The 10,767-nt window shown below is 45.7% G+C and overlaps 1 protein-coding gene across 1 annotated transcript in view; it reads left to right on the top strand.

The window, feature by feature from the left end:
- The first annotated feature begins 10,586 nt into the window (after window positions 1-10,586).
- The window catches only part of TRIM45 (tripartite motif containing 45), a 9,055-nt gene continuing 8,874 nt past the window's right edge, over window positions 10,587-10,767 (top strand). Inside the window, exon 1 of the mRNA XM_009287158.1 lies at window positions 10,587-10,764. Coding sequence (XP_009285433.1) covers window positions 10,587-10,764 — 178 coding nt within the window. The remainder of the gene's footprint in view (window positions 10,765-10,767) is intronic.

Genomic DNA, 10,767 nt, shown 5'->3' with positions numbered 1-10,767 from the left:
CTTTGTGTATTATTATTATTATTGTGGTGCTCAGTTGCCGACTGAGGTTAAACCACAACATCATCTCAGAAGGCAGGAACATGTTACTGGGTGTCTCCAGTCACCCTCCCACCAATTCCTCCACGTCCTGTGACTGAGGGTAGGCAGCCTTCTACAGCTCGGTCTGGGGTCACACGGGTTTCATAGCTAAAAACAAGCTGCAGCTGAGGTGTAGTGGAAGTGTGTTTGCTGGAACTCCGTAGGCTAGCATAAAGCTGAAGGCAGTTGCTGAGAAACTGTGTTACTGCTTGGGGTTTTTTTTGCCTGTTCTAGACCAAGCAACAAACTGCAGCTGTCGCCAACAGTAGCACATCTGATTTTTTGTATCAGATGCAGGAGAAAGTTTTAGGGCTTCATTTGATCTTCATTTTTCAATTGTGTTAAATCATAGAAAGGCTGGTATCATCTAGTCCCAGTGCTCTGTCAGTGCAGTGTGTTTTATTGCCAATGACCTTCTGATTTCGCATGATAAACATTTTACTGCCTTGCTTCCTTTTTCCCAGGCCTTTCAAGTTCTTCCTTTTTGTCTTAAATGTCAGCAGAAGGACATTTGGTAAGCACAATAGTAAAGAGCAGGTACAGAGAAGAGCTGCAGCCTTTGTTTTCTCTCGTCCTCCTCTTTTATCAGGTGTACCACATAGGAATTGGTTTCCCTTTGAAAATGTTTCCCTTGGACAGCATGGGAAAGTTTCCTATACATATGCTGATTACAAAATTCTAAATTAAAAACTTCATTGCAGATAGCAGTTCCATTTTATTTTTGGAAATGGGAAAACTCTAGGAGTTTTTCTTGGATTTTTGATTGCTTTGTCTTTCATAGTCATTAATTCTTCTGCAGTTACATGAAAGGAGGCTCTGTGCTATGTATTGCCTTGTTTGGGTTTTATTTTGTTTTTGAAATATTAAATAGTCAATAAATAGCTGAGAGATGAAGCCCAGAAACAGATCTTACTTTCTGGTTTTAAGCTTACACCCACTTGTTCCAGTTTCTAGGGGGAAACTGAAAATTCTGTAGGTCTGACATTTTAATTTTTGTTTTACATTAGGCTTTAGGAGGACATACGAAGTCCATAAGCACTTTTCAAACAGAAAAGTCCAAATTAGAGTATTTCCTTCCGAAACCTTTAGCTATTCAGAATCGCCAACTCCACTAAGGCGGCAATCTGGCACTGTTGATTCACGTTGTCTAGGTGGGTGTTAAGTTGACCACCCCTCATGATGATGATGTAGCCCTACAGCTCTGAGGTGACAGGGACTGTTGCTGACATGGAAAGAAGGAGGTCTCTCTCACAGCCTGAAGAACCTCTGTGATTACCACACAGAGAGGGGAAGGCTACTATGACAAAATAAGGTCTAATTTAAGGATGCTTTTAGAGCCACACTTAGACCAAAAGGGAGAGGAAGGTGCAGAGCTCTATACGTCCAGAATATTGGAATATTTTACTACTGTGAGATGCTTGATTGGCTTAATGCATTAATAAAAATTTGCTGCTTTATTTATCTTAGAAAAAGAATTGGAAAAAAGCTAAGGCTTAAATTTTTGTGTAGTGCAATAAATTTAAATGCCTGAGGCTAATTAAACTCCAATGGTATCTGAGTGCCTTGCTTTTGCCAAAGTTTGGGATGTTTTTATCTGCAACTTGTTTATCTTAAGAACACAAGAGTGTTCTTAAGAAAACAAGGAGTTTTATGTAATAAGGGAAACTTCAGGCACACAGTTTTAGAGACGCTCCTCCTGAGAGCTGAAATACGGTGTCTGGATAGTCAGACCAGCTGTGACATACATATGTTGCTTTGCAGTGTCTATACTATAAGATACAACTATTCCATTGTAATACCTGCATGTGATCATACTGAGGACTAACAAGCTGCTTTTTCAGAGGTTTATCCACACGTTTCTGCAGGCACAACTTATTTTGTGCCTTTGAATGGAAATACTGTAAACTGTCAAGGCTAGATGAGGAATTCCATGCAGCAGCACAACTCCTGTGTCTCTCTAAACCTAGTCCCTGCACAAACCTTATTGAACCCAATGTTCTACAAACAAGATTTCCTGTTCAAGCGTTCAGGCTTGCACTTTTAGCCTGCCACAGAGATAAAGCTATGCCTCTAGGGACACGGACAGAGGGATAGATGAAGTTTAAAAACCGGATCTACTGGATGGAAAAATATTTGTCATAATGTGTCCGTGTAATGGTTAACCTGGGTAGGGGCAAGCCTGCGCTGCACTGGGCTGCACATACGGCGTGGCCTTCAGGCTGTGCTGTGCGGCACATAGCCCATGGCTGCAGGATAAACACACCCAGCTCCCTGCAACACAGGAACCTGTGGGCAGCTCCCGCTTGGTGACTGCACCACCTGCGTGGCCTTGCCTTTATCTAACAGTGCAGCAGGAAGTTCCTACATGAACTTCTCTACTGTAGAAATGATTAATATATGGTTCTCTTAAAAGAAAAAAATTCTAATAGCTTCAATGACCAAAAAGGAGCTTCTCTCCATGGATGGGACCTGTGCAGTGTGCTGTGGGAGAAATCCATCCAGGGTCTATCTGATGATGCATGAACATGGGGTTCCCAGCATCTGGAGGGACACAAGATTATTCTGTCTTATTGAAAGTTATTTTATTAAGCCATTTGTTGTTGGGCCTTTCTTGCTGAGATCCAGAAACAACCTTGCACTGCTTCCCTCACCACTTACTTCCTACCTCTTTGATTTGCTGGGGCTGTGCTCTGCTTCCACTGCAACCAGCAGCATTGCTTCTGCTGAGCAGAGCTCTGGGAAGTGCCTCGAAGCTGGAAAATCTCTGCTGTTCTGTGCATGGCGCCTAGCTTGCTTCCCTAAGGCATTGTATTGCATTTTGCTGTGATACTTCACTAGTCTAATTCTTAGGGTAGACCAAGGGGTGTCTGGGGCAGCACGTACAGCTCTATGAATGCCTGTTCTCTTTACGCAAGATGAAAGTGCAGGCACAAGTGTGGCTGCCCATTCCACAGAACCTTTCTGGGTCTGCAAAACCCTAAATGTGGAATGAGATAAACAGAACAAATCTGGATACAGAGTGGAAAAAACAAAGACCCGAACCGGCACCTTATAGAAAACAAGGATGCGCAGGTTGGCTGGGAGGCACGCAGCTGCCACAGTCCCAGGCTTTGCTGTTTTGGAATTGTAGTTGTGTGCCAGAATAGTATGAGTGGGAAGAGGCATGGGAATCATTTTTCACATACTAAAGATGTGCCTTTGCGTGATGCATGTTTAGCTTTTTACATAGCGTTTGTTATCTAAAGAACTTGAGATCTCCACAAAAGCATTCTTACCCAATTTTTTAGCTGGGGAAGCTGAGGCACAGAGCAAGCTGTGGAAAATTCCACATTTTCTAGTCCCAGCACAACACTGCCTCACCCGTGGGCTGGTCTCAGAGATATGGTGCCCCAGGACTGTGAAAGATGTGCCCCTGAGTGGATGCAAGACTGAGGAGTCCTGGGTCACCTCTGCTCTTTAGAAGCATGAGTTTTTATCAAGGAAATCCTCAAGATATTTACATTTCTGCTGTTCAGGTGAGCACACCCCATCCTGACAGCTGCCTTGTACGTGGTCCTGTCCCATGGCAGGATTCACAAGCCTCCTGTTCTTTTGTCATCCCTTCTTTGGCCCTTGAATACAGGGGTACTAATGGGACGGGGGGCTTCGCATAACATGGAAGAGGAACCCAAAATTCTCTGAAGAGAATCTCTTTTCCCGTGCTAATAATGGACAGATAGAAGTATTAATACATCTATTCCTTGTATTTCAGTTCTTAGACATCTAAGTAAGTGCATTGCCTCAGGAGTGTTTCTTCTGAGCACAGAAAAAACAGGTGATTCTCACCTTTCACTTCAAACCCACCAGTTCTCTGGGCGAGGAGTAAGAAGGCGTGGGGCAGGCAGGAAAAGGCAGCGCGCAGAACGAGTGCTTGGCTCCAGATTACAGCCAAGGAACTTCTAACTCTCCGTAGCCTCCATTTGCTGCAGAGAATGGGACCTCCAGCTCTGGGTGGGGTGAAGCTGAACTGAAGAGCTGCCAGGGCTAGGGCTTGCGCCTGCTCCCCTGCCCCAGTTACTTCACCATTAATAACAACTAGTCACAAGCTCCTGTCTAGCCCCGTCTTCTTGAGAACTGCTGGGTGGTGCAACTGAGACAGCACCAAAGAGGAAAAGGGCGAGTGCCTCTTTTCAGCACGGTGAGCTTGCCAGGCATAGTTTCAGCAGAAGCTTAAAAAAAGGCAAAAAGACCCTTGTCTCTGCGAGTACCCATCTGTGCCTCCTCTGTACTCCCCTGTACAGCACCTGAGTGAGTTTCTGAGGCAGGAATAGGGAGTGAGGTGCTTAGGAAGAGCCATCTTGGAGTAGAGAGGTGATCCAAAGCAGCCGAAATTCTTGCTGGGACACCTGAGTGAAAACCTTAATACTCATCTTTCTTCCGCTGTCTTTTTTTTTTTTTTTTTTCAGCAGAAGGTCTCAATAGCAACAGAGTGAGGAAAATAGAGTTTGGGTTGCCCCTGCCCTATGCAGTTCTGCTTTCTGGCCAACAAAGTGAACAGGACTGGGTGCAGTGCATTAGGCACAGGAAAGGAGCTGGGTGAATGAGGGAAGAGAAGCCTGGGGCAAGTCAAGCAAATAAGGAAGCAGGGGAGCTACGCTGAAAGCAGACGCATGCTCGCCAGCTCAAGCTTTCCTGCCTGGGAACAAATGTAATAAGCAGGCTGGCCTGCTACGCACAGCTGCAGCTGGCCTGTACCTGTCTGAAACAAAATGACTCTCATTAGATTGACATCTGTTCCTGCAGGGAACTAGTTCTCCTGCAAACCTGTTGCAGTTTCCTTCAGGCAGTCAGATTTTTTTTTTTTTAATATATGTACACACACACACACATATATATACACGCATGCATAAAAATATTGCTTTGTCAGGTCTCATACTGACCACAAACCTCATCTAAGTGAGTTCCCTGCTCTCACTGCCCCGCAGCAAGGCCAGGTTTTTGTTTCTAGTGCTGCAGGGAAAGTCCTGTTCTGACACCCTTCCTCCTGTGCACACACAGAGGCTGTGCTTAGCCTGGGGGGCCATGGGGCAGGCAAAAGGATGCTGCAGGTGGGGATGCCGTACTGGTGCTGGGATGCTGTCTCAGTGACCCCACCAGCGACCCACCACATTCTGATATTACACGCTCGCCCCACAGACACTCTCTGCTGCAGGATCTGTTCTCCCCACACACACGTGCCTCAATCATAGGATTTGTAGCTGCTCTGTGAGCAGCAGAACTAATTCAGCCTGTTTTTCTCTGGAGTGCTGCCCCATTTTTCTAGTTGCCCCCCGCCACCACCATAATAGCTGCATCCCCATGTAATATCCTACTGTAATATCCTCCTGTCTCTCACGGTCCTGGCAGCAAAGGGAAAGAAGAATGGCTTCATTGTCTTCTCAGTGTATTAAGTGTCTTATTTATCAATCTTCTTTTGCGTGTAGAAACTTACAGTCTTTCAGATCACTTCCCCTGTCTCAAATACGGGGAGGTAAAAAAGGTTATTGTCCTGACAGATCACATAAAACTTGCTTCCTTAGAAAACCTGGCTTGAAAAAAAATCCAGTTTCATCTTCCCCTCAAAAAATGTAGGCAGGATTCAGGAGAGATTAAAAAGAATATATATAGCAGCAGAAAGCTGAAAGTGGCAGCAGGTGGCTGGAAAGCTGCAGGGAGGGGGGAAAGCAAGAATGTCCGGTCAGAAGCCACAGCAAAGGCAAGTCTGCACAAAGCCAGTGCTGCTGGGTGTTTTAGCTGCAGCTGCTTTTGTCTTCAAAGAGCCGCTGCCAGCTGAAAGGAATATTGCTTGACCACCTTGAACTCTGTCTGGGTGTTTTAGCTGCAGCTGCTTTTGTCTTCAAAGAGCCGCTGAAAGGAATATTGCTTGACCACCTCGAACTCTGTGTTTCCTGTCGCAAATCTGGAGGACAAGAGAGATCCACCCATCTCTTTTGCTGTTTTCTTTCTGTGTTTCATGTGTTACCAGATCTCTCTACCATATCCGCTTCCAATTTGCTATTTCAGGGTCAAGCCAAGTGCTTGTGAGTGGTGTTTGTGCCTCTTCCATTAGCTGGTGAGCAACACAGGCTTAGTCTGCCAGGTGTGCTGTTTTGCTGCCTTCTTCCTCCACCTCTCCTTCTGCTGGACCGTGGGTTTGATGTGTGACAGCAGCTTATGGAAATGTACTTCAGAGGCTGGAATTAAAATGAAGAGACTTGAGCTTATGTTAAATGAGGTCTCTTGAGTTTCAGTTTAGTTTAGTCCCTTAAGCTCAACACCAGCCTGACGAGAAAAAGCTACTAGCAAATTTAAGAGAGAGAGTGTATGAGTATATGTGTGAAGGGAGATGTTTGGTAGTGAAGGTGTTTCTCCGAAGAGTGAATACCCCCAGAAATGCCTTGCAGACAGCCTGTGAGAGATCCCAGGGCAGAAGTCCTCCTTCTCCATCCCAAGCGGTATCCCCCAGCAGGGGATCAGTGTTGTCTTTCTGCAGCAGCTGTCACATTCCCCCATGCCGTCAGCTTGCAGAAATTGTCATGTGAGCCTTGGCCTACAGCAACATGCTCACGTGCCCTCCAGGCCCAGCACAGGCAAAGGTCAACTGGCGCCTCCTTTTCCGAAGGCAGACTTGCTCATTGCAGCTTGATTTTGCCATGTTGGAGAGCAGTCCTACTCCTTCATCTCTGACGGGAGAGACCTTTGCCACCTGATAGGGAAGAAAGAAAAAGCAACAGTTGTGTGGCCCCACAAGTTATAGGGCACTGTCCAGTAGCTAGACTGCTGCAGGAGTCAAAGGAGATACAAACTCAACCCGGAAGTTTAGGCTGAGATAGGGACACATGAATGCAACTGAAGGCATTTTCTTTATAGCTAGGCACACACAAAAACCATGTCTGAGACACTATACATACAAAACCCGGAGCCAGGGGAGGCTCTCGTTCGCAGACAGCACATTAATGACATCTACATTATCCTTTATACCCAACTGTGAGCCTGTTATAGATCCAAAGTTGCCTCACACCTTGTGCTGAGGGCAGGCTTGGATGAGCACCGGCGTAAGGAAAGAGAGGCGGTTTCACCCATAGGCATGACTATGCCTATCCTGTCTGAGCCTGCCACCTTCCTGTTCCACCTATCCTCACAACCGCACCACGCAGCTAATGAAGGCAGCTGGGTTGGGCATGGCATCCTTCTGGGATAGACCCTAGCATCGTGGGCAGCCCAGGCTCCTGGGAGGTGGGAAATGCCCAAGCTCTGGCTGGCCTCAAGTCAGGTAAGTGTAGGTGCTCACACTCTGAGAACCCTTGGGCATCAGGCTAGGTGCAGAAAGTGAGGGCTGGGGAAGACACCAGCCTCTATGTGTTGGTAAATAGACTGATAAAAATAGGCTTTTGGACCAGAAGCCAAAAGAACAGTATGGAAATGCTCCTCCCGCCAGTCAAATGCCACATAATTTTAAATGCATCTTTAGTTGAATGAGGAAGAGATTCTACCTAGGTTGGGAGATGGTTTGTAAATCCTTTGTTGGATTTTCCAGGTGAGGTTGATATAAACGGGAAGAACTGCTACCTGGGTGGCTGGAGAATAGACAACACAAACCAGTTTGACTGAAACAAGTAATGATGCGTCAAGTACTCCCAGAAGACCAGCCTGGTGGCTCTGCCATGTTCAGAGAAGTCTCTGAAACACAGTAGCTCCCAGGGCTGACAAATCAACAGTAAAACTGGACTTGCTGGTCAACCGGAAAGCAGTCAACTGCCTGTTTCACTTCTCTTTTCTTTGTAAACTCCACAAATAAGCCATTTTCCACCTTCCTCTGGCTGCTGTTAACCCAGGCTGTGGCACTTTGACGGGTTCTCTGTTTTCTGTCAACAAGATCTCTAATAATTTCTTTCTGAATAACTTTCAGAGCTTCTTTTTTATCATCAGTCATCTTGGACTTCTCTGCAAGCCCAGGGATTGCAGGTCTGCTCCTCGCTGTCCTGTTCACTAATGCCTTTGGCTTCACCACCTTTTCAGTTCATTTTTTATGGCAGGATATCCAGAAACAGCTCCCTAAAATTAACAGGTAGGGACAGGGAAGCACGAGGCATCCCATTACAAATGTAATGAATGGTTTATACCCACACTACTCACGATGAGTCTAGGAAGGAATTATGCTTTAAAGATTTTTTGGTACATGATATAAAACGTTTTACCAGTATTTCTTCAGAAAAATATAAACAGGAAAGTGGCATAAAGCTCTCCCCAGAATGGGCTAATTAGCAAATACAATAGAAATATTAGTCAAGAGTCCTTGAAGGGAAGGGGGAAGGAAACCATCAACTCTTCCATGTCTCTGCGTGATGATCCAGTGCTTAATGGTAGGAAACAAGAAGCAAATAAACAGGAAAAAGAGGAAGGAGCTGGCAGGGAAAGTGGTAGGGAAAGAACAGGTCACCCAGAGCAAGTATTCTGAGAGGCTCCAACAGACATCTTTAACAATAGGAGCAGGAAAACGAGTTTGAAAAGACTCCATTTCAAGTAAATCTTGGGTCAAATGAGGATAATTAGCCATCCATCAACTCTTGTGAAATGCGACAAAAGGAAAACATTATTGCTTAGTGTAACTTTAATGACACATTTTCATTGTTTCAGTTTTGTAACTATGCTCCTTCATTGCCCATCAGTGTTAACATGTTCTTTTTCTCATCCTTACGTTTTGTCCAGTTACAAAGCAAACTCTGAGTAATTCAAGACTGGAGAGGGCTTCCCAATCCAATTCTCGCAGCGCTTTGCAGCCCAATATGTTTCTTGAAGATATTCACAGGGCACCAGTGTACATGTCCATTGAGTTGCCTTCCACAATTTAGGACTTGGTGGCATAGGGGCTTCTTCTACTGACTGGCAATAGCCAAGAAAGCAGTATTACGGGGAGCGTAATCAAAACCGAAGCACGAGTTTGTATTAATGCAGCTCCCATTTCGCAGGCCACCAGGTTAGCTTTTTTTTTTTTTGGCATTTCTGCTTCTCTTTTCTTTCTCTGAATCTCACCGGGCTCTCGTGGTCATTCTCTCCAGCCCATCTCACTGCGACTTCCTCTAGTCATCCAGAGGTTGCTACTGCTGGGTGCTGATGACTCATGGATATATTACTCAGCAGTGATCTGTCCTGTACTCCAACCCGATCAGCCTCAGGGCAGATGATCAGATCAGTTGGGGTGGGATCTCAGATTTCCTCTGCAATTGCCAGCCATGGCTTATTTCACCATCTCTCTGCAGCAATGGAAGATGTTCTCTAGGTAGGTCACCTTTTCTGCGCAAGGGCAACGTTATGAGTCTTCTCCCATTTTCTTCCCACACCCACACTTACAGTGTCACTTGCTATTCCTTCCACCAGCATGATTAAAAGAACCAGCCTTTCCTCTCTGCCACAATGTCTAATATCGTTATCAAGTCATCTTGTCTCACAATTACTGCCACTTTTATCCTCTCTAACCTCCGCAGCAACCACTTCACTCGCTAATAGTTTATCTGAAGGAGGCTGCTAGAACATCTTTCTTTTTTGATCAGCTTCAAGGTTGTAAACACTTGATCGTGATCTAAAACCTTGATCTCATATTATGACATAAAAGACACAGAAATGTTTGAGTGTATTGCACAAAGAAGACGATGTCTTTGTCAAGCCATTATGCATCAGAGGGATGTTAACATCTGTTACAGGTTAAGTATTTACAGATCAGTAGGTTTAGATAATTTGCACTCAGCAGTCCTAAAAAAACCTGACTGGAGGAGATCTCCCTTGCTTGTTGATTTTTAATACAACTTAGGGAACTTAAAATCCAGAAGTCTCAAACGGTGTTCATGTCACATTGGTATTCAAAGGGGCCAGCAGGATAGGACAGATAAGATAGCCGTGGTCCTAGGCAAACTAAGGGAGAAGTTGGTACAAAGTTCAGTCATTAAGGGCTGAAAGCAGCACATTATGAGTATCATTAGCATTAGTCAACATGGTTTTATAGAAAAGAGCTTTCTTTAAAAAAAAAAAAACTGACTTCATTCTTTGAGGAGCTTACAAATGAGACTGGTAAAAGCAATCATGTAGATATCATCAAAGTCCAAGAAGCTTCATGTAGGACTTCAATGACATTCTGATTTCAAAGCCTGCCTCCTACAATATTCATAATTCCCAGGCGAAGTGAATCAATACAGTCATCAGCCAATCTCCGTGGGCAGTCACTGGGAAGCCTGGCTGTGTTGCACTATTTCTATTCAAGTTTCACTGATACCGTTCCTCGGCTCTTCAGCAAGTTCACTGCTGATCAGAAGGAAAAACTACGAACGCCTGAAGGCAACCGGCAGACCAGCAAGGGGTCTGCAAAGACCAACTGCAAAGGCCGGTCAGAGGCCGCCTGCAGAGCAGGCTCGGGTCAGGTGGTGAAGTTTTGAGCTGGAAGAACTGGAAACACAAAATCTACCCACGGCAGGGTGAGGAAGGGGGCCGTTTCCGAGATGACCGGCTCGGAAAAGGCAGGAGCTGTCAGAGGCGGCAAGCACCCGGAGAGGCTCTTCAGTGCCTCGGCGAGGAGGACGAGGACAAAGCGGGCGGTTGGGCCCCCTCTGCCCGCCTTTCCCTGTCCCGACCCGGAGGAGGAGCCCCGGGGGAGGCGGCGGCGGGGGTCCCCCAGCCGCA

This window comes from Aptenodytes forsteri, unplaced genomic scaffold, assembly GCF_000699145.1.
Source record: "Aptenodytes forsteri isolate BGI_AS27 unplaced genomic scaffold, ASM69914v1 Scaffold216, whole genome shotgun sequence".
Taxonomy (NCBI): Eukaryota; Metazoa; Chordata; class Aves; order Sphenisciformes; family Spheniscidae; genus Aptenodytes; species Aptenodytes forsteri.
The sequence above is the reverse complement of the archived record's forward strand: the minus strand, read 5'-3'. Positions and strand labels throughout refer to the sequence as shown.